The 24,767-nt window shown below is 37.7% G+C and overlaps 1 protein-coding gene across 2 annotated transcripts in view; it reads left to right on the plus strand.

The window, feature by feature from the left end:
- PRDM5 (PR/SET domain 5) overlaps positions 1–24,767 on the plus strand; it is a 209,456-nt gene that overhangs the window by 176,484 nt on the left and 8,205 nt on the right. For both annotated transcript variants that reach the window (XM_043569397.1, XM_043569404.1), the window contains one exon: positions 20,462–20,566. In XM_043569397.1, coding sequence (XP_043425332.1) covers positions 20,462–20,566 — 105 coding nt within the window. The remainder of the gene's footprint in view (positions 1–20,461; positions 20,567–24,767) is intronic.

The raw sequence follows: 24,767 nt of genomic DNA on the forward strand, positions 1-24,767 counted from the left end.
ACTGTGAGGACAAAATTTAGGACACAACTGTCTCTTCATTTCCCATGGTATCCTCAGTGGAAACTTGATGTACTGTCTTGGGGTTGCTGTATCCAGTTGAACCCGTTCCTGTAAGAGATGGGGCAGAGTGGTGTCAGAACCTGAACGTGCTGTATCCACAAAGAGTCTATGTTCAGCAGTTTGCAGATTTAGCTAAAATAAAACTCTATAAATATTTAGCATTTAAGCTAAATGATGATTGCTGCTTCGCTACCACTGTATTATCTTTAGACCTTAATAATATACTTCGGGATTTAAAGAAAAGTACATGCTGTGTGAAATGTATAAAGAGAATTTTTCTTTGTTTTTAAGATAGGCAATATACAATTAATTTTTAAAAGAAATGGGAACATTATTCTTAGAAAAGTAATACATTTTTCCATACTATTTGCTCTCTGAAACAGGATTTTATATTCATCTTGCATTCTATTCAGGGACTTTAATTACTAAAGTATCATAGGAATCTTGAAATAAAGGACTATCTATTTATATGAAGGTTCCATTAATGGATTTCAAGAACAATGCTATATTGAGGCTCATACATAATTCCCTTTCTTCATAAAATCACCCCAATTATATTTTAATAATTTGTGTGTCTTTTTCAATTTTGAATTACATTATTTATGTGCATATTTTGATAATACATGGAAGAAAGCAAGTGAATATAATATATAAAATACCCTTATTGAATTATTATTATGATAAGCCAAGCATTATGATAAGCAAAATCTTATGACATAGAGGTAAAATCTCATGTTACAAATGAGAGAAGTAAGGTTTAGAGAGGTTAAGTAGCTTGTCCAGTCATACGACTAGTGGGCAGCACAGAGATTGGAAATTAGATATCTTTATCACTACAGTCTTTATTCTTTATTATGACTATATAGTCATCGAGATGTTTTAAAGGTTTACCTTCCATATTATATGAACCAGTCTTTTCAAATACTCTAAGAGAACTGGTGCTGATTTTTTATTCAGTTCAAAAACAACTTGTTGCTGCTATAGTACCTTTTAAATCCACTGCACTCCCCCGTCCCACATTTCAGGGTCTCCAGTATTCATGCTATAAAGTGTCTTGCTGGAGAATGTCCCAAGATGGCTGTCACAAAGACACCTCTCATTAAAAATTATTCAACAGTACCAGTATGACCTCTACAGGCATTTTCCCTTCACTTGCACTTTTTAAGCTATTTTTGGTAAAATATTATTAATATTTTGAAAACTATCAAGGAGGGCTATTTCATGTCCCTTGTAATCCATTTTAATAAGTGCAATTCCAATGTGGTGAGATTTAGTCCTCTTACTTTATGTAAATTCCTCATTTGCAGTTTCTCTGCATTATTGGAAATTAAAACAACATTTTCAGTGTAAGAACCTTTCAAATCTTTGAAGATCTATTTTAGGTATAATATTTTAGGCTATTTTAGGTATAATATTTTTCCAGAAAGATACATCTAGGCCAGTAATGACTCCTAGTAGGCCACACAGAAAGTTGATATCAAGCCCAGTAGTCAGATTGAGTGAATAATGGTTTTGATGGACCTATTGGGCCTCTTAGCCATACTGCCTTCATCTTAAGGAGGTCATGAATGTTTTTTAAATGCTTTGATTTCAGTAACTCTAGATATTAGAGTGAAATGTATTCTTAAATTCATGAAGGAAGCAGAGGGCCTATAGGATCAAGGTCATTTATTTTGGTTTCAGTTTAAATTATAGTTATGGATATACCTTTTTTTTCTCCATAAAAGAGGCTTTATTCTTTGGTTTCTTTATTTTTCACTATAATATATGAGGCAGTTAGTGGTTCTAAGAACATGAATATCATTACAATTTGACTGACCCAAAAATCTGCCCTCCCTAAGAAACATTAAGGCTCTGACTCTCTCTTCACTCAGTGCTTAAGACTAAATCCTTATGCCCTGTATCAGTCGTGATTCAGTGGAGAGAAGATTGCCTCCTTCTGGGGTCCTAGAGTCATAGCTGCTAGGGAGGCTTTTGTCCCACTGCCCCTGAAGAATATTTAAACTTATATTCCTGCTGCTTATAAAATCCAATTTTCCTTCAGTTCTCACCTCAACTTCAGCTCTCAATTGTAAATTATCTTTTTGGGGGTCACAGACTTGGGTATTTTCCAGTGAAATCATATTTGTTGCATATATTTTCTATTTAATACTTTGTCTACTCATTGTAGGAAATCTGTAATGCAGCTATTATCCTTCCTTATGACTTTAGTTCTTTCCAGAGAGTATTTAAGTATGAATATTAAAAGTTTAATACCATTGGTCAAATGCCACACAAGGCAGAATACTCATGTGGGCTGGGTATTGTTGTTGAGAAAGTGAAAGATAAGAGTTTCTACACAAGAAATGAGTATAGCAAGTTCTATGATATCATGTGCTTACAAAACAAAAACAGAATTCAATTAAAGAACAAACCAATTGGTCTCTTTTTTTAAGTTTCTTTATTTTGAGAGAGAGTGCTCATGGCAGAGGGGCAGAGAGAGAGGGAAAGAGAGAGAATCCCAAGCAGTCTCCCAAGCACTGTCAGCACAAAGCCCAGCGTGGGACTCGATCTCACAAACCCATGAGATCATGACCTGAGCCAAAACCAAGAGTCAGATGCTTAACTGACTGAAACACCCAGGCACCCCAGGTCTTTTTATTTTTATGAATATTTGAACAGTACTAGTGTAACTAAGTGTTCTCTGAAGTTATCATTGCATGGAGTCAGAATCAGAATATATAACTGTATAATTTATAATTTATTTGTAACAAATATGTAAAATAAGTATATAAATGTATATCTAGTGTTTATAAGTTTATAAATATACAAAAATATAGACTTTGTAACTTTATAAATACACATATACAATATAAATATATTTGGTATTTTTTTCAACTTAGTTTCCTGTATCATTATATGATCAAGATAGAAATAATAGGATAGAAATAATAGGAACCAAAATTGACAGCAGTTTCTCAATGAATTTTAGTCATGAAATGTTATTTATTTGTACTTTATTTTTAATTTTTTTTTTTTGTACTTTAAAGACCTATCAAACACATACCTTGTTTTTCTAAAGTTTTTCTTTGCTTCATAACTCTGTGCTTTACAGTGATTATGATGGTGCTGATTGCTTGTGATTTTTTGTTGCTAGATTGTAACAGATGCCTAGGGCAGATTACTGAATTGGGATTTGGTGTTCTGGAAATCATGAGGAAGAAGAAATGGGCAACAGACGCAGGAGGCTGGTAATCATACCTGAAGCCCCTCACTCCAGGGTTAGTGGTTGGGCTAGGGTAAAGCTGTGAGTGACAGAAGCCACTCATCCAAGGACTAATTCTTATCATGGCAGAAAACGGATGGTCTGAGTTCTTCAGTGGTGCTTTCAGAGTGTAAAGTGCTTTCTGCTTTAGTAAAAAGTGACAGACACTTGAAAATCTCCTTGAGCAGCTTTAGGTCTACCCTTGAGATTCCCTGACTGCCTAGCTGTCCAGGCCTAAAGCCCTAAAGCCCTAAATCCCTAAAGCCCTAAAGCCTGGGCTTGTTCCAGGTCTCAAACATCCCAGAGCATTCGTGCCAGATACCGGCTGGATCCCAGTGCCAAACCTCAGCACATCAGTAGGGACAATTCTGGTGGCTTTCCTAGGACTGGTCTCAATATGTGTTACACTGAATTAATTTGAATTAATTCTGTTAAACTCAAGCCTTTGTCATTATCACATCCACCGTGTCTATATGTGTACATATCATGTATGTAAATATATACATACACCTCCCTTATGTATGTGGCTTGCCATTTCAGCAACTCCTATTCAGTGAATGAATGTATTTGGTTCACTCTTCCAGTATAAGTTAAAATCAACATTTTGCCAGAATGTGATGTACACGACTGCTTTCAGTCTATTATATATATTTGGCTTGGTAGAGGCAACAGAAGTGAAGGAACAAAAATTAACATGTGTTTCTAGACATGTAAGCAGTATACCAAGCAGTTGCCAAAAAAATGACATTCCATCTACAATATAGTCTTTAACATGCGGGACAGTTTATCACCAAGTAATATATGACTCAATGGCTAAATTTTGAATTTTTACATTATTAAATTCTGTTTATATTTCCCCATTGGCAGGACATGAGTGAGTTCTCCAACATCTGTCCTGTTAAGAGCTGTTGCGGGTGCTACGGCTGCCACATGCCAAATGTCTGTTCCTTTTCATGCAATACTGAGTTTATAGCCCCAGAGACCTGCCTTGTCGCCCATCCACACCCTCGGTTTTGTGTCTTGAGATGACCAATGTATGTTCTTTCCCCCCCTGTCTGGACAGCGGTCCTTGGAGATTAGTTATGTACTTTATTTGATAGGAAAGAAGTACACTCACTGAACTCTCTCTGAGCATTTGGGCCTCATTGCAGCTTCGTTCCTTGGTGTGCAGAGTAAGAATTCTGTTAGCTGAATCTTCCACTAAATGTATTACTTACATTGATTTGATTTGGAGAATATCTGGCTACTAGGAGAAAAACTATTGCCCCTGCAGGTGTAAAAAGAGAAAACAAATCTCTAAGAGATTACACTAGCAATTCTTTTCCAACGTGTTAGCATACTCTGAAGGGATGGTACATGTAAATCGAGGAATAAATGTGAAGAAGGAAAACATTAAATAAGATCATCCCAGTATGCAAAGAAATGGTTCAGAATTGAGATCTGCAATTCTATTAGACTTGCTGTGTCTTGGAAAATAGTAACCACAAGGAAATTCCCTCAATTCAAAGTCTTTTCTTTTACCTAATGTATTTGGAGAGAATGAGTTGAATGATTTCTGAGTCGCTCTGATAGCTCATAAGTAGCTCTCTGCAAATGTTCTTCCTTTAAGCAAAACAACAAAACAAGAACCACCTTTTTGAGTCAAAAAGCATTTTGCTTGGCCCAAGCAAAACCTTGGCACTTCACCCCGAAGTATTACTCTTCTTACCCCTCAGCCATTCTTCATCCTTCGTCCTTCATCCTCCAGCATCTTAACTTAATGCCAGCAGGGACAGGAAGCTGCTCTTCTCAGCAGTGACAGTCACTGAGGAGCTGAGTCCATCCTTCTAGGGAGGCAGAAGACTCTGTTTGTACCTAGGGTGAGAGAGCGGGAGAGAGGGCAAGGAGTAGTATAGGCAGGCCTTGTGTTTAGCATATTGTGCTATCAGGTGACAGCTGAGTGACTTTATATGGATGATGCCTGTAGTTCCCTAGATGGTGTGTCAATGGGACATTACAACAGGCTGGTATTCTCCAATTCAGGTGGCCTGTTTAACATAGACACCAACTTGGCATCACCTTGCTCTTTGCCCACAGTGAGGAGATTCCTGGGATGTGGGACTTTAAGGCCTGAAACTGGGCTAGTCCCAGGTAAATGGGGACAGTTGGTCATACTAGTCATAGTTCTTAAAATAAATTAATGAGAAGTCTCTTCTCAAGGAACATACTGAACCCCAAACAATCAGAAGCTAGTGAATGAAGTCACCATTATGTAAAAAGAAAAAGAAAAGGCAAAATCTGATTTGTTACTGATTGCTGCTGATGACAGTAGGTCATTTTATTTTGGGGGGAGGAATGGTATTTTGCACATGGTAGGAAGTATTTATCAGCCTGCTGTGTAGTGCCACCAGAGATTACAAAAAGTTTTCACAAAAACTCACCCATTTGCAAAAGAAGATTGAGCTCAAATTTACTTGCAGAACAAAACAGTTCAAATGAAAAGGGTAAAGAGTGAAGATGCTAACTTTATGAATAAAAATAATGTTCTGCTGTTGCTTTTGGGGTAAAAATGTTTATGGATATTCAAATTTGGAAAACAAAACTTTTCTCACTTATTCCAATAATGCTGTTGTGTTCTTTTCCCTTTCTTTCTTTCTTTCTTTCTTTCTTTCTTTCTTTCTTTCTTTCTTTCTTTCTTTCTTTCTTTCTTTCTTTCTCTCTCTCTCTCTCTCTCCTTCCTTTTCTTTCTTTCTTTCTTTCTTTCTTTCTTTCTTTCTTTCTTTCTTTCTTTCTTTCTTTCTTTTCCTTCCTTCCTTCCTTCCTTCCTTCCTTCCTTCCTTCCTTTCTCTCTCTTTCTTTCTTTCCTTCTTTCCTTCAATTTTTAAGCTAACTTTTTGTGAAAACATTGTATGACTTGAGCGCATTCAAATCTAGCAAGGTCTCTGCCAGGACAACTGTGGAATCCTCACCTGTGCAAATAGACAGGCTGGTTTTTTTCAGCATTTTTGAGGTTTGAAGGGGGCAGGTCTATGCTTCTAGCTTGTTGCCATCTGTGGAGTGTGTTGAGTCAGAGATGTAATTTATATTGATGATATGATTTCCTCTGACTTCTGCCTGTGCCTTGATGGTTGTGTTTCACTTGTTGACATGAACTTGGCTAAAATGAATGCTCTGTTGGCCATGGGGGAATTAGTTGCATGTGTGATAGCACCTTTCTGCTTATTATTTTCAAAGTTATGTAATGGGATAAGTATGTTATTTCTTCAGAATTAGATATCCCTTTTCTAAGGCTTTGCATTTACATAATTCCTTTCTCCTACAGACCTCTGAATAAACCTTATAGTTTTATTCAAAGATGGATTACACTTGCCACCATCACATATGTCAGAAAGCATGCTTGTTATTTTTGGAAGTAGGCAAGTTGAATTAAATCAGTTCTCTGTGGATTGATTGAATCTGCTTCTTAAATGCATTGTGTTCTCATTTCATATTATTCTTTGTAACGTGTGCCACTGTATTATGACCCCTAAATTGACAGGGATATTGGTATGTGCTGCATATTGTATTTCATATTGTGTAGCCACACAAACTGAAGGTTGATGGACAAGTAAATCTCAACTCCATCTACTCCATCTACCCTGTCTTTTTTTTCAAATTTGTTGGATTCTTCTTGAGGATAAGGACCATGTCTCAAACCTCATGTCTTCCACAAGGTGTCTGGCTCAATACACAATGGAGACTTCTGCTGATGAATTTACCCTTAATTACGCCATCGTCTAATCACGGGGATTATCTTGACTGCTGTCAGATCACTTGTAAATAGAACTTGAAACGTTGAAATTAACTGATAAGTAAGCTTGACTAATTCACATATAGAAAAGTACCTTTTTAGAGGAAGTAGTTAATATTTTTCTTCCTAAGTTTGTTTTTGGTGGTGCATTACCGTGTCTTGAGACTAATTTTTGCAGAAATATTCCTTAGGTAGATAAAACAACTTAGAACATGCACAAAAATTGAGGCTGCTTTAAACTTACAAGACCTACTTTGATTTTCATTAGCAAATTTTTAGTATACAACAAACAGAAATGTTGAAGACAGTATGTGACAAAAGAATAAGTCAGTCACATTAGTGTTCTGTGTTCTCACAGCTCCAACAGTTTGTTTCCATGATTGGCCTCATTTCTGATTGTTAAGTGAAACTCAATTTTTTTGACACTATCTATATCTGTATCTATATCTATATCTATCTTTATGTATATATGTATGCACACATTTATCTTTTCCATATATCCTTTATATTTTTTATCATATTTATTTCCCTTCTACTCCCTTCTACTTTTTTCCCTTACATTTCCTCATATTTTTGTTACAATTTGAATTTCTGTTTCAAAGTTTGATTTATAATCTTGTAAGTTGGTGAGAATCACTTTTTCCTTATTATGAAAAAATGTCCTCTTTATACGATTAGTCTTCTTTTGTAAGATTTTTGAGGAAAAAAATCTAAACAATTTGTCATTATGCAGGCAAAGAAGTAGTTTCCCTTTTGATAATTTAAATAATAATGCACTTTCACTTAACCAGCATTCCTTTTCTTTCAAGGATTACAAAGAACATTCTTTACAATGCACAACTCTCACATTGTTCTCAGAATTCTTATCAGCAAATATATTTTCAGCTCCTTTCTTTTATTTAAAAAAATTTTTTTAATGTTTATTTTTGAGAGAGACAGACAGAGCATGAGTGGGGGAGGGGCAGACAGAGAGGGAGACACAGAATCTGAAGCAGGCTGCAGGCTCTGAGCTGTCAGCACAGACCCTGAGGTGGGACTCGAACCCATGAGATCATGACCTGAGCCGAAGTCAGACGCTTAACCGACTGAACCACCCAGGCGCCCCTATTTTCAGCTCCTTTCTAACTTTCTTCATATGTATAAGAAAAATGCTGCTGTCCAAAAGAACACTCACTCCATTTTTAGAGCTGAGGCTCTTAGACTGGGATGTTGTGTACCTCGTCATTTTTAATAGCCAGCCACTGACTTTGAGTTTTTGACTTATTGTTGTAGCATTATGCTTCAATCTGCTAGAAGTATTCTCTGTCACTAGCATAGGGTCGGTGGAATATGGTGCGATGATTGGGAAGGTAAAGACAGTAGAATACTTCCATTCCTTTGTAATCAGAAGCCCCCCTGAAAGGACCTTAAATGATAAAGATATTCATTAAGTCACATAACAAGAATTCAGAGGTAGGGATGTCTCCTGGTTGGTCAATGCAATGGCTCCACAAGGTCTTCAGTGGCTCCTCTGAGTGGTTCCTCTCATCTCTCTTGCTTTCCTCGGTCAACTCCTCACATGCTACCACAACTCCTCACATGCTGCCTGCAGCAACCCAGGCATCACCTCTGTACATGTCGGCCTTGACAGTCAGGAAAAGCCTTTCTCAGAATTCCCCACAGACCTTACTCTGCTTAATAACCACAGTCATGTGACATGTGACATCTAAGCCCATCACTGAAAAGGAAGTGGAATTGCCATGATTGGCTTAGCCCAGTGGTTCTCAAATGTGTGTCCATGTTAGAATCACCTACAGTCTTTTAAAAATGCCAAATCTCAGGCCTCACCCCAGAGCAATGAAATCACACTCTCTGGGGTTGGGTCACAGGCATCAGCATTTTTTGAAGCTGCCAGGTGATTTCATGTGCAAGCAGCTTAGCCTAATCAACAGTCTGTCTCTTGGCTGGACCAGGTAGTCTCTTCCACTGTGTTTGACCAGGCGGAAGGGGTTCGGGTGGTTAGGAAGCCACAACACAAGGTCACTACAGACACTGGCTGTGAAGTAAGCTTGCCGTATTTTGAGTTGTGTCCTCTCTACCCTATGGTGTAACCTTGGTCATGTTTTAAAACTAATACAGCTTCACCTGCAAGAGAGAATAACCATTCCAAATTAACAATGAAATGGAAAAAAAAATCCTTAAAAGTTTCTAGCACTTTACCAGCCAACATGAACTAGACATTCTGTTAACACGCATAATAGTGCCTTGGTAGGAGAGAATCATAGGAAGAGGAGGAGAAATAGAAGCTATGTGGCACCTGAGTGGCTTAGTTGGTTGAGTGTGTGACTCTTGATTTTGGCAAAGCTCATGATCCCAGGGTCGTGGGATCCAGCCCTACTTTGGGCTCCCCACTGAACATGGAGCCTGCTTGAGAGTCTCTCTCTCTTCCTCTGCCCATGTCCCCCACTCACTCTCTCTCTCTCACTCTCTCTCTCAAAAAAAAAAAGTTATTGTTGCTGTTGTTATATTTATTAGTAGTAGTACAGTTATTACTCGAGAAGATGATGGACCAGGTTAGAAGTTCTCACTTCTGGGTTGCACATTACAAGCACCTTGCGAGCTTTAAAAAATGCCAGTGCCTGGCCACACCCAGACCAGCTAAATCAGGCTCTCTTAGAATGGAGCCCAGGTATTGATATTTTTAAAAAAAGATTCCCTCGGTGATTCAGTGCAGGCAGGAATGCAATCCATAGGTTAGAGACTGGGAGAATATAAGGGAAAAGTGTAGTCAGGTCAGTTTGCCTCACCATTCCAGATGAGTCCCGGTCCCAGTCACCTATGTAGCCCCAGGGAAACAAGGTTTTTGAGCTGGTTCGGATAATTCTTTGCTCGCTTTATGCCAGAAAACCTCTTCTATCCCCTCTCTGCAAGTGACCAGACTTTATTCTAGCCATTTCATTTACACACATCATTCTTTGGGCTTCAAGAGTGGATTAAAAAGGGACGGAGTGCCTTCTTGTTTCTATTTAAAGTTTGTATACAACAGTTTAATATAAGAATTATATTCTGTTTACTGCGCTTATTTTTAGTTTTCTATATGTGAATTGTGCAATTCATTTTCCTAGTTTTTAGAAAGTGTGTTTTCCATTAGCCACAATGCAAAACCAATTACGGATGTGTTATGTAGAAACCTGCTTTAAATATTCTCCTAGCTTTCTGTAAGCTTCCCTAAGAGTTATAATTTTTAGGTGCATTGTTTACTAGGCCATGGGTATGTTTTGTCATATGTTGAAAGATCACACCAGCTATAAAAATAAGATGGTGAATAAAAAGCCACAAAAGCTATAAACATCTGTAAAAGAAGTTTTCTAGGCAAGGCTGCTCGTTAGAGGGAAACTCGGTGCATTTTGATTGTGTGCAGCTGGTGGCACATGCGTGTTCAGAAACAGGGCCATTAAGAGGAGCTGTTAGATATATGGCATGCCGCACTGTGGGCCATAGATCTGTCCCCTCAGCTGTGTGTAACAGCAGCCCGTGGGGCCACACTCCCAAAGCCTTCTCTAAATTCTACCTGCAACTCTGTTGCCAACCGGATGTTTTATAGAACTGGGTAGTCATCTTTTGGTCACAGAGCCAGTCTTACCGAGAGAATTAGCTGGCTCCTAGGACAGTGGAAAAATCTGGAAATATCAGCATGAGCTTCATAGTTTCTGCCACCCTGAAGGGACACGTCAAGCCTGACCTCTGGTCAGTGTCAGGGCCACTGCAGGATGCGGCCTGGAGCTCTCATTTATTCTCAGAGGATCTAGCATGCGAAATGCCACGTGACGTATGATGTTGACCCAATCAGACAAACGACCCTATTATATACGAGAGCACAAGAGACCCCCTGCTCTGAACACACATCTGAGTGAACAACCTGAGCATGCTGGGCTGCAGGGGGAAGAGGCTGAGTGTGGGGAATCTACTCACCAGGCTGAGTTTGTGTGGCTGACGGTGGGACCAGTCAGTGTTAGCACCAGGTCGTCCCTGAGCAGGCATTTCTAACTTCTGAGAGGACTTAATGTTTACGGGATCCACCTTTGCGATACCAGAAACCGTTTCCCTAAAACAAGGCCAAGATCCTTGAAGCAGAAGGAGAATGATGTTTTAAGTTTTAGAATAAAATGAAAACAATTTTTTAAAAAATCCTTTAACTTTTTATAAGGAAAAATTTAAGCCCACAGAAGCAAAGAGAATAGGATAATGAAATCTCCATGTAACCCCACCCAGTTTCAACAAATATGCATTTTTTTCCATTTATAACCTTTCTGCTACCCCCAACCATAAAAATTTGGAATTTTTATATGTAATATTAAAAGGATATTTAATTCAAGGTTTACATGTAATTCTGTTGGTAGTTATGCTTTATGTAAGATGTATTATATAACTTGTTCACTTAAATGATGATACAACTAAATCATGGGCATTTGTAATCAAAGATATTTTTATTCTATACCAGTGCTATTCAAAGTGTGGCTTGAAGACCAGTACCAGCCCACTTTGTTTCTGGTCTGTGATGACATAGGTACAGAAATTGTGACAAAGTACTTAGGACTTTTGCAGCTTTTTGACGTTGCTGTGCATCTAAGTAATTTCAAACTTCAACCTGTTTCACAAAAGTAGTGGTCAGCAACACACTGGGAAAAACAGTCTTTGACAGCGGATAGTTCGGAAAGTACTTTACTGTATGGTAATTCTGTGATTTTGACCCCCAGGGGATGTTTGACAATGTCTGGAGATATTTTGAGTCATTACAATTTGGGAATAAACTTGGAGGGGAGAGGTATGTGCTACTGACATCTAGTGGGTACACAGGACAGCTTCCTAAAACAAAGCATTATCTGGCCCTAAATATCAATGATACTGAGGTTGAGAAACCTTGCGCCAGACCACAGTGGATGGTTTAGGCCGCCTGTGCCTTGTCTCAGGAAGGTCTGGCAAATGGGTCTTATCAGGGTGCAGCCTGGCAAGAGTTCAAGGCTGTTTGTATGTGATCTTTCCTTACACAAGAAGCTCCACATTCTGCTTTGGAGATTAGTGAGACATTTTGCAGATGGAAAAGTCTGAGGGTTAAATGACTTTGTCCCAAATGCTTTAAAAATAAGATGATTTGGGGGTACCTGAGTGGCTTAGTCAGTTAAGCATCCGACTTCGGCTCAGGTCATGATCTCTCAGTTTATGAGTTCGAGCGCTGCGTCTGGCTCTGTGCTGACAGCTCAGAGCCTGGAGCCCGCTTCAGAATCTGTGTCTCCCTCTCTCTCTGCCCCTCCTCCACTCACACTCTGCCTCCGTCTCTCTTGCTCTCTCAAAAATAAACATAAAAAAATATATGATGCTTTTATATTTAGCCACAAGTTGCCCATTTCATCTCTGCCAGAGTAGAAACTCAACCACTGCTGCAGTAACTGAGAAAATGGGAAACTAGAAATATACGAAATTTCTGTTTATTTAGAAATTTCGTATTTAAGAAATTCACATCGAATCTGTTTTGTGAGGTTTTTAGGATTTTCTTTTAAACTTAGAAATAGGAAATTATCATCTGACAAAAGTCATTTTTCTGAACTTTAATAGGATAAATATTAATAGCTAGAAATATCTACTCTAGAAAAAGTAATCCAGTGAAATTCATTTGGAACAAAAGATAAATTTTATATCCTAACACACTTTGTGTGTGTGTGTGTGTGTGTGTGTGTGTGTGTGTGTGAAAGAGAGAGAGAGAGAGAGAGAGAACGAGACTTATTTCCACATCTGATTCCTCTTCAGTGAGTTTCTTCTCTCACATTGTATTTGGTGTCCAAGTTGCTCACATGGAAGTTATTTCATTAACAGCACGGACACTCTGGCCTTGTTACAGCTTTGAGCAAGACAAGTAGAGGAAAGGTTTGTCCATCAAGTGTCTTCACACACTGTATAACAACCAAGGAGCCGATGTTTTTTGCTTACAGGTTGAACCCTGTCATAAGGCAACTGTGTTTATATATGTTCACAATACTATAGGCTCTGATACTCCTCACCATCCTCACTAGTCTGCCTGTTTTCTTATAATTGCTTACTCATTTTTACTTCTCAATTTTATTGGAGTCAGGCTACCACTGTCATGAGAGAACATTTATGAACCATCGTTCTATGACTTCCTTACACCATATACCTTGGCCTCTGACTACAAAGGAAAAAGCTCATTTGCTATATTTTCTATTTCTCTTTGATTGGGCCTGACATAAAAACAACCATGGGTAATATTCAGAATGTGTACCTGTGGCATGCAGGTAATCTGCCCACCATCCATCCTTGTCTTTGCTAGTCTGTGTAGTGGAGGGCATGACTCTTTACCTCCTGGCAAGCAATCCTTGGCTAAACTAAGAGGAAACCTCCAACAAATTTCCATTTAGAGAAATTTGGAGATACCTCCAAGATTTTTTTTAAATGTGACTTTGTTTCTAAAATGATTTTTAACTTTTTTAACTCAGTTCTTGTTGGAAAAAAATACAACTTCTGAAGTTTTAGATAGATAGATAGATAGATAGATAGATAGGCATTAACAGCACAAAAATAGGACTTTTTATTAGCTACATAACAAGGTGCAGGGTGTAGAACTCTATAAATCCTACCTTCTGAATGAATTCTGCCAAATGCTGTTTGATTAAGGTGGACTGATTAGACTACTGATTAATTCTACTTTTGACAGATTACACAGTTTAACTGACAAATAGATTGCCTCCATTTAGTAACGATTCCCCAGTTACGATGACAAAGGACAAGCTATTTGTCAGTTAAACTGTGTAATCATTGAGAAACAGAACTAATCAAGGGCCTAATCACTCTGTCTTCAGTTAAACCCAGCTAATGACTTCAAATGTGTAATTTATACTATATATTCCACTCTGAAACAGTGCTACAATTTCTGTAATACTTTACTGAATCCGATTTTGTGCCCATATTAAAGATTTTGAAATGGAGGAAAAGATAGAGGAAGAGAAGTAATGGAGCTTTGATATGAGTAATGTTAAGTGGTGATAGTATATGAGTTCTTCGTGGGGGAGGAGTGTTGCGACCTTTGGAAGTCCAGTGGCATCCAAACTAGCTTGAACTGTTCAGCCACACCAGCCTGCAGGTTGCTTTCCAGTGTATACTTGGGGATGTAGCAGAGAGTTCAGCCCCAGCTCTGCTGCCTACCCTGACAATAACTCAGAGATTCCCTAAGTTTTCTGTGTCACATGGTCTCTTGCTGTGTCAGTCACTATGTAATTCCCTAACTATTGTCATCCTCAAAGAAGCTATGGTAAGGGCAGGCAGCCGCAATTAGAAATTGAAGTTCTCTTACTTCCAAGCATGGATTCTTCTGGACTGGGAATTTAGGACTAGGCATACTTAGGAAAGCTCTAGAGGCTATATGATGTTCTTCACGGTTTTCAGAGAAAAAGAGAGGGGGAACAGGTATAGGTATCTTTGTACCACTCAGCTTACTCTCTGTGCCCAACTATGGTTACCATGTGAGAGGTGGTATTTCTTTCACGTGACTGATTAGGATTAGTTGGGAAGAAATTAGTAAGAAAGGGGGAAAAGGAATTTTTTTTTTTTTTTCTGAAAAAGAAAATGCACTTTTTTCTTTCTGTTTCAGTTCATTTGGTTTTCTTAAATCTGAGGTGAGTGATCTCTGACCTTCTGGCTCTGCCTCTGGTATAAAAGCTGTTTACTGGAGCAGGAATTTCCTAACACTTTGGAACCATTCACTGTAGAGTGGGATCTTTTCAAGGGTGGGCATTAAAGTCTTTCCAAGGAGCCCTGTAAGACGTTTTGACCAAATCTGTCAGGAATTATAACCCTCCCTGCAACATCTTCAGGAAAATTGGATATTGTTTAAGATACAGGGATAGAAGAAATGGACAGACATATGAAGGGCAAACAGGGCTTCTTATTATTATACTTTGCTGTGGCCTAAGGACTCGGAGAACCTTTCTTTCTTTTTTTTAAAAAAATTTTTTTTTCAACGTTTATTTATTTTTGGGACAGAGAGAGACAGAGCATGAACGGGGGAGGGGCAGAGAGAGAGGGAGTCACAGAATCGGAAACAGGCTCCAGGCTCTGAGCCATCAGCCCAGAGCCCGACGCGGGGCTCGAACTCACGGACCGCGAGATCGTGACCTGGCTGAAGTCGGACGCTTAACCGACTGCGCCACCCAGGCACCCCGGAGAACCTTTCTTTCTAGACCGACATTGAAGTGTAATTGTAGAGCCTTTGTGAGCTAATAATCTTAGGACAAAACCCCGGGGAATCCTTAGCTTCAAACGGTTCTTGGTAGAAAAGAGGGAGTCCAGGCAGATGCAGAACTGCTTCATTAAATGGGTCCCTCCTCCAACTGTAATTGTCAAATTGTTTGAATTGGAGGAACCTCTCTAACATTATAAGTTTCAGCCCCAGCTTTCCTGCCAACACACGCACAGAAACACGTGATAGTTATTGTACTTTCAGCGTCTTTTATGGGAGAAAACACATAGGTGAAGGTAATACAATTTCTGTGACATTTGTAAATAAAGGGTATTGAAATAATCACCAATAGTGTTAATAAACCATTGAAAAATGCCAGTATATGAGTGGGTGGATATACGTGTGTGTGTAAAACATTATTTATTCACTGCAAGGCAATGCATAACACACATTTGGGTTTTTTGAAAACTCGCATGATAACCGCAAGAGCGCTTCACTAGAATCTCCATACACTGGCTCAGAACCTTTCTCAGTATCCGTGGGGCACTGCAGGGTACTCACCTAGACAGTTAAGTACTTCCTGAGAGGAGATTTGGGAATGAGTGAGAAGGATGTTCTTAATCAATGATGCTGAGACGTTGTTTTTCACGGCTTTTCTTCCCGGAAACCTCCTATTACCCTCTTAGGACGTCATCCAGATAATTGGTCTTGGGTTGTTCTCTGCCAGACACTCACCTGTCGTTGCAGCCGCTGCAGTGATGTGCCTCTCACTTCTTCATAAGATCTTGTTTTCTAGATAAATTGTAGAGCGAAAAGCTTTCCTGTTTTTCTTCTCATATACATCATATGGGTATCTCCTTATATGTTTTTAAAATATTAGGTAAGTAAAACATTTAGATATAATAAAAGTCCCAGCAACCCTAAGAAATTTCTAATTTAAATACTTAACAACTACATTTTCAAGTTGTGTGTGTGGTTTTTTTTTTAAACTGGTCAATATTTGAAGAAATAATAGGCACCAAAGGTTATGCAATATGTGAAAAGAGATTGTGTTGATCTAGACTAAATGAAAGAAATATATTTTTTGGACTGCCAAGAAAATGCATTTTTTTCTGTTAACTTTGAACAGTCATTTAAAATACAGAGTTCCCCCCCAAAATAAATAAATAAAACTTTAAGAAAGTTGGGGGGCTTTGTGGTCCAGTCGGTTAAGTGTCTGGCTCTTGGTTTTGGCCCAGGTCATGATCTCACAGTTTGTGGATTTGAGCCCCGCATTGAGCTCTGCGCTGACAGTGAAGAGCCTGCTTGGGATTCCCTCTCTCTCCCTCTTTCTGCCCCTCCTCTGCTCACGCAGACACATGCTCTCTCTCTCTCTCTCAAAATAAATAAATAAATAAAACTTAAAAAATAAAAAATAAAACACAGAGACCTTATACAAAACTCTATCCATGCTGGATATAGTAAAGCAAATAGCAAATACCTGAACTTAAAAAAGAAAAAGGTAACAGTAATCCCCAGAATCCAACAAACAAAACTGAAGCTGAGTGCCAGAATGATCACATTGAGAATGTAGCACCTTACAAGGTGTTTGTCAGTATCTGTAAATTCAAGCTTTGGTTTTGAATGGTGATGGAAAGGGAGGCAAGGTCTGGGCTTAGATTATAGGGGCAAGATGGAACCACATCCCACCACAGTGCTGAGACCCTAGAAAAACCACACTCAAAATGAAGTCAGGGACTGGAAATCATCTACCTTTGGCAAACAGAGGTGCTTGGGACATTTAACTGTCTCAGTAATTGCTGGCTAGAGAAAAGAGTTCTCCTTAGAGTTTATAACCACAGTCTTTGCCTCAAGTGTGTTTAGAGTTCAGACTTAAAATACTTCCCTGACCAGAAAACCCTAAGGCAAGAAATAAACTTAAAATGGTCTTTGATTGATAGCATCCCAGAATGCCTGGCAGAAGCAAACACAGTGCTGTCTGAAGGGACTTACCCTCAACTTAGGGGTCACAGCATTTTAACAGATAAAGACCACCAAACATGAGCCTGTGATTCCAAATTCCAGAAACACCCAAGGAAACAAGAGCCATGAACAGGAGACAGGAGAAACCACAAATAGCAGAATTAGATATCCAAAAAGCTTAAGATAATGACTTATCAGATGAAGTAAATTATATAAATGCCTAGAATATTTTTTTAAATACACATAAGAACATGAGTAAAAAAGATTTTATCCACAATTAAGCATAATTGAAAAGAACCAAATAAAAACTTTAAAAAAATTAAAATATAATACAAATTAAAAATCAAATGATTCTATTAACAATTTATTCATACCTGAAGATAATTGATCAACTGATTCTAAAGAACTTGCATACAGTACAATACAAAACAATAGAAATGGTAAAGGGAGGTTAAGAGACATGAGAAATAGGGTCTGTTATACATATAGTTGGATTTGTTGACTTTCAATAACAAATAAGAAATAAAGTCATTTTCAATCAAATAAAAATGGAATTTACCATCATCAGATCCTGTGAAGGTCAGATAGGCAAGAAAACATGAAAAGTAAAGAAATTTTTAAGCATGTGTGAAACTAAACCATACTGATTGTGTAAAGTAATAATGATTCCATATTGGGCATTAAAAATAAAGATACAAATAAAACACTATTACACATAACCTCTAAGACAGGAGCATTCTACAGGACTTGTTATTCAGTAGAAGGGAAAACATAGATCATCTTTAAGCTGTGTTCAATGTACATGGTAGAACTGTTAAGGATAACCACTAAGAGGATAGAAATAGTATTCATAACTTCTGTGATAATACAGGGGGAAAATTATCAATCTAAAACGTACAAGAAATTATAAGGGGAAAAGAACTTTGAAAACAAGCAAGATAAAATCAATGCACAAAATAAAATGTTAGAAATATATTCAGATATATTTAAAACAAAGAAATATATTCAAATACATGATTAATAACAAATATTAATATATAGATACATTAATTATATATAATAATGGTAATTATAATAATAAATGATAATACATATTAATGAAGATTAAGAAGCAAAACTTGTTATCTTAACAAAAGTGATACAAGTATGGTTTGAAAAAAAATCCAGTTGGATGCTATTTATGGAGACATTCCTCATATCTAAGGATATAGACTGTTTGAAATTAAAAAAAATGGATATACCAAGCAAACACCAATACTGTATTATTTTTTGCCTCCTTCTTTTAAACTAAGGTATAATTGACCTATCACATTATATAAGTTTAAAGGGTACAACATATTGATTTGATACATTTATACTGAATTTTGGAGTGTAAAATGGTTTATCCACTTTGTAGACTTTGGACATTCCTAAAACAGTTGAAGGTGCAACCCACTTCTGGATACACACACCACAGGGAATTACACTTCTCTGCATTCAAGTATACACATACAAAAAAATTCAGAGCAAAGTAAGAGTGAAAACTTGGTAAAAAATGAACTGCCCATCACTAGATAATGTATATAAGCAAATTGTGGTGTAGCCATTGAATGTAATACTATATGGGGCGCCTGGGTGGCGCAGTCGGTTAAGCCTCCGACTTCAGCCAGGTCACGATCTCGCGGTCGAGGAGTTCGAGCCCCGCGTCGGGCTCTGGGCTGATGATGGCTCAGAGCCTGGAGCCTGTTTCAGATTCTGTGTCTCCCTCTCTCTCGGACCCTCCCCCGTTCATGCTCTGTCTCTCTCTCTCCCAAAAATAAATAAACGTTGAAAAAAAAAAAAAGAATGTAATACTATATGATACTAAAAATGAATGAGTAGGAACTACATATGTTCACAAAATAAAATTGAGGACTAGAAGCCCATAAAGGTTATGTTGAGCAAAAATAAGTAACTTTCAAAAGAACTCACAAAGTTTATATACAGTGTGATGCTATTTAAATAAGTTTAAAAAGCAAAATAATGCTAAGTCTTGTTTAGAGATCCTTCCATACACGTGCAGTAAAAACAGAGAAAAACAAAGGACTGATAAGTTCACCATCCAGCACTGTGGTCACCTCTGAGGAAGTGGGCAGGTGCTGCAGTTAGGGAGTGGAGGGGTTGGGGGAGGGAGTTGAGAGGGACACCTGCACTAGTAATGTTTGATTTTGTAAGACCTAGCCAGTGGACACACACATATCTGTTTCATTCTTCACATACCATTTTTTTAGGCCTGACAATTTTTATAATATTCTTTTAAATACTAAGCAGAAAATGTGTATGGAGCTTGTCTACATAACATGAAATTAAATACGAACACACACACACACAATCTCAATTTTAAAAACTTTATAACATTTTTGAAGATGTATTTGAAAAAAATCTCATTGCAAGTTTACTTTAAAGAAATCTTACTTTTTTCCCTCAAATCTTTTTATTTATGCACTGCTTGATAATGACTGGCTGTTTTAATGGAACAATGTTAATCTGTTTTCTAAGCAAAAAGGCTGGTGATACAAATTCTTGGTATCAAAGTCGGCTGAGGAATGTGAACACTTTTTCTTCTCCTGTGAAGACATTTTTTTTCCTTAAGAGCCTATGACAAACAATTAAAAAATACCTCATTTAAAAACATAATTTAGATGTTACAAAAGAACATCCTACGTAAGAAGAAAGATTGGGCAATAAAAATGAAAATACTTAAACCACAGTTGAGCTGTATCTTTTTAAACTTACCCCAAAATCTGATGAAAATTTTGTTCTGAAGTTTTCATTCCCAGGAATTCCTCCAAGATAGTAAACAAGTTGCACCATCTAGATCAAGGGTCTCGAATATCTCAGTAAATTTTTGTGACCCCAAAGACCAAAAGAAAACTTAAGAGTTCACTTCTTTGAGTAGTTAGATCATGGCAATCATTCAGAACCTTGCTTCCCAAAGAAAAGTGGTACAGTCTAATGTTGGGGCTGTGAACTGCCATGAGCTAGTAGTTCAGTTTGTCCAGCAGATGTCGAGTAGTCCTGTTTCCTCTGAAAATAACTTCTGGAACCCCATGGATTTGCTGCAGCACCTGACGAAACTAGATAAAATACCCCCCCCCCCCACACACACACCACATACACATTTATAAGGAGGGCTTTATGTTCCCTTAAATTCATGGCGATCTCTTGTCGCTGACTGCAGGAGAAACCTTACAAGTGCTCAGACTGCAGCAAAGCCTTCAGCCAGAAGCGAGGCCTGGATGAGCACAAGAGGACGCACACCGGAGAAAAGCCTTTTCAGTGTGATGTGAGTTTGGTTCCTCTTTTCTTCCGTCAGTGTCCTCCGGTGACAGATGTGTGTGTTGTGTGCATGTGTGCGAGTAAGGCATCTGTGCACCTGGGTGTGTATGGATGGGTGTGTGTTGTTTTGCAGTGCTGGTCTTTCTGTTAATGCCTTGTGCTGCCTGCATCTTTTGATGTAATCCATATAACCACTTTGTCATAATTTTGTTCATCCTAGTTTACTAGCAGCAGATTAACCGATTTTCTTTAAGGCACATCTGCACCCAAAGTTTTAATGCAATTGAGTTGTTCTTTCAAGGTATAAACTCATGATGATTCCAGGCAGCTTTCATATGTCTGCCCAAATCTTTGACAGGTTAGTGGCAGTTAAACCAGAGGTTTACCAGGCCATAGATATTACTGATTTTGCTACAGCCAAACAATGAGTTTCTAAAACATGAATGAACTCCTTTATTTAAATACTGTTGCTAATTGTTTAGATTTTCTGTGTATGACATTTGAATTGAAAATTATCAACTTAGTTGTTTATAGTATTTATGAAAGGAAAAATACTACCACACTCATTAAAATTAATCTGAATGTTAATTAATCTAGGAAAAAAATGGTTTTTCAATGAACAGTGTCACCATTCTGTGTAAGATTGACAGTTGATAGAAGATTGACACAGGCTTTAGGGAAAACACTTGGATGCTTATTTCTTATACAAAAATAGCAAAAAGAGTATTAATGTAGCTCAATGTAAGAAGAAACATTAAAGTTGTAGTGTGTAAAATTGCACAGTACAGAATGCTCTTTAAATGTGGAGGGAAACTCGAGTACTTAGTCCCATTGGCATATCCCAACGGATAAGTGTAGGGTACGCAGTCCACATGAAAGGAAGCTCACAAACACAAGATGTTTTCCTTGTCCTTCCATGAAACTTTGGTGGTAAGGTTAAGGCAACAATGTACTCCCAGTGGGCTTACTCATAAAAGTACCTTTATGAACAGTGAACTTCTTTAAGGCAAGAAGTATCATAGAGAAAGAAATGTGCACATGTAGAACTCGATCCTGAACTGGAGGTACAGCTCCTGCTTAATAATTTCAGTTGGCTTAATTCGTCAGTGCTTTTATTGGAAACATTTCCATATAGGCACAACCTCTTTAGATTACTTAATTGTACAACTGCACAAATAACTGATGGGAGATAGAAATTAAATATTGACTGTGTACAGACATCTGCCTACCATCACATTCAATTCAACTTTCATTTATGCTAGATATTTTTGTTGAGTACTTTATAAGTTAAACTGGACCACGATGTTATTTTTTTAAAAAACCTATAATTTTACAAACATGATTTTTTTCCTTCTATTCCATCTACTTCTATCATATTTTCAAAACTCTCTGATCATGATCTGTGGCCCAAACTAGTCCATTGACTATCGATCCAAGTTTACTGCCTCCCAGACCTCCTTGAAATGCATCCTGCTTTGTAAAGGACTGGCTGTCTTTGTTCCAAAATCTTATCCTCTTAACCCACTCATTCTGAATAGAAGTCATCCTTTCTCTCTCATTCCCAATCTTCCTCTTTCCTGAATAACTCTCAAATCTATTACTTTCTCTCAGTTTCTTTTCCCACTAGCAGTGCATAGCCTGGCTCCTCCCTGTGTTTTATTACATTCAATCTCCAATGTGTGTGTTCTTTACCCTGCCAGGGTAATGTCTTTTTTTTTAATTGAGACGAAATTCACAGAATGTAAAATCAACCATTTTAAAGTGAACAATTCATTGTCATTGGGTGCATTAACAATGTTGTGCAACCATCACCTCTATCTCCTTCTAAAACATTAATGTCCCAAAATAAAACTCCATACCCATTCAGCAGTTAATCCCCTCTCTCTCCAGACCCTGACAGCTACCAATCTCCTTTCATTTCTACAGATTTACCTATTCTGGATATTTCATGTAAATGAATCATACCATGTGTGACCTTTGTGACTGGCTTCTTTTACTTAGCGTAATGTTTTCAAGGTTCATCTACATTGTAGCATGTGTCTGTACATCATTCCTTTTTATGGCCGAATGATATTCCATTGTGTATACCACAGTTTGTTTATCTCTCCATCACTGATGAACATTATGTTGTTTCTGCCTTTTGGCTATTGTGTATTGCTCTGTGAGGAACATGTGCATAAAAGTATTTAAGTACCTGTTTTGAATTCTTTGCAGGGCTGGGGGAACTTGGGTGTCTCAGTCAGTTGAGCATCTTACTCTTGATTTCGGCTCAGGTCATGAACTCACCATTCTGAGATCAAGCCCTACATTGGACTATGTGCTGGGAGTGGAGCCTGCTTAAGAGTCTCTCTTCCCCTCTCCCTTTGCCCCTCCCCCACTCACTCATATGCATTTTCTCTCTGTCTCTGTCTCTCTGTCTCTCTGTTTCTCTCTCTCTGTCTCTCTTTTTTTAAATATTTTTTAACGTTTATTTATTTTTGAGACAGAGAGAGACAGAGCATGAACGGGGGAGGGTCCGAGAGAGAGGGAGACACAGAATCTGAAACAGGCTCCAGGCTCTGAGCCATCAGCACAGAGCCTGACGCAGGGCTCAAACTCACGAACCGCGAGATCATGACCTGAGCCGAAGTCGGACGCTTAATCGACTGAGCCACCCAGGCGCCCCGTCTCTCTGTCTTAAAAGCAAATTATTTTGGGTATATACCTAGGAGTAGAATTACTGTGTCATATGGTGATTCTATATTTGACTTTTTGGGGAACTGCTATACTGTTTTTCATGGAAACTGCACCATTTTTATATTCCCACCAGCAATGCACAAGAATACCAATTTTTTCCACATCTTTGTCAATGCTTGTTATTTTCTGTTTTGTAAAATTATAGTCACCATGGGGCATATGAAGTGATATCTTATTGTGGTTTGGATTTAAATTTCCAAAAGGATTAACAATACTGAGCATCTTTCTATATGCTTGTTTGTTGGAGTTTGTATTTTCTCTGGAGAAATGTCTGTTTAAGTCCTCTTCCCATTTTAAAATTTTGTCTTTTTGTTGTTGAGTATAAGAGTTCTTTGTATATTCTAGATACTAGGCTCTTATCATATATATGATATACAAGTATCTTCTAAGTTATCTTTTCACTTAGTAATAATACCTTTGATTCATGAAACTTTTAAATGTTGAAATCCAATTTATGTTTTTTTTTTTCTTTTTCTCAGCATGGTGTTGTTGTCAGATATAAGAATTGCCAGTTTCAGGGCCATGAAGATTTACTGTCATGTTTTTTTTCTAAGAGTGTGATAGTTTTAGCTCTTACAGTTAGGTCTTTGATATGTTTTAAGTTAATTTTTTTGTATATGGTGTGAAGTAGGGGTCTATTCTTTTGCATTATTTTGCAGTTTTTCACCATTCCATATGATGTTAGCTATGAGTTTTTCATAAATGCCCTTTATTATGTTGAGGAAGCAACCTTCTATCCTAGTTTTCTAAGTATTTTTATCAATACAGGTTGTTGGATTTTGTCAGTGGCTTTCCTTCATCAGCTGAGATGATCATTTTTTAGTCTTTTGTTTATTAACATGGTTTATTACATTGTTTGATTTTATGTGAAACTACCATTGCAGTCTGAATAAATCCCATTTGGTCATGACTTGTGATGTTTTTGTTTTTTTGCTTTTTGGTGTTTTTGTTTTTGTTTTTTGCTTTTTGTTTTTTTGTTTTTGAGAGACAAAAAAGAGAGAGAGCTCACGAGCAGAGTAGGGACAGAGAGAGAGAGGGAATGAGAGAATCCCAAGCAGGCTCCATGCTGGTGTTGAGCTCACAAATCATGAGATCATGACCTGAGCTGAAATCAGATGCTTAACCGACTGAGCCATCCATGCCCTGCCTTTTTTTCTTTATTCTTTCTTTCTTTCTTTCTTTCTTTCTTTCTTTCTTTCTTTCTTTCTTTCTTTTTTTTTTGTTGGCAATCCTTTTAATATAATTTTGAATTTGGCTTGTTGGAATTTTTGTTTTTCATTCGTTTGAGGATTTTTGCATCTATATTCAAAAGGGATATTGGCTTTTAGTTTTATTTTTTGTGATATCGTTGTCTAGCTTTGGTATTAAGTTAATTCTGGCATCACAGAATGAATTAGAAAGTGTTCTGTCCACTTCTATTTTTGGGAGAGTTTGAAAGGATTAGTGTTAAGTCTTTAAATGTTTGGTGCAAT

Source organism: Prionailurus bengalensis, chromosome B1 (genome assembly GCF_016509475.1).
Source record: "Prionailurus bengalensis isolate Pbe53 chromosome B1, Fcat_Pben_1.1_paternal_pri, whole genome shotgun sequence".
NCBI lineage: Eukaryota > Metazoa > Chordata > Mammalia > Carnivora > Felidae > Prionailurus > Prionailurus bengalensis.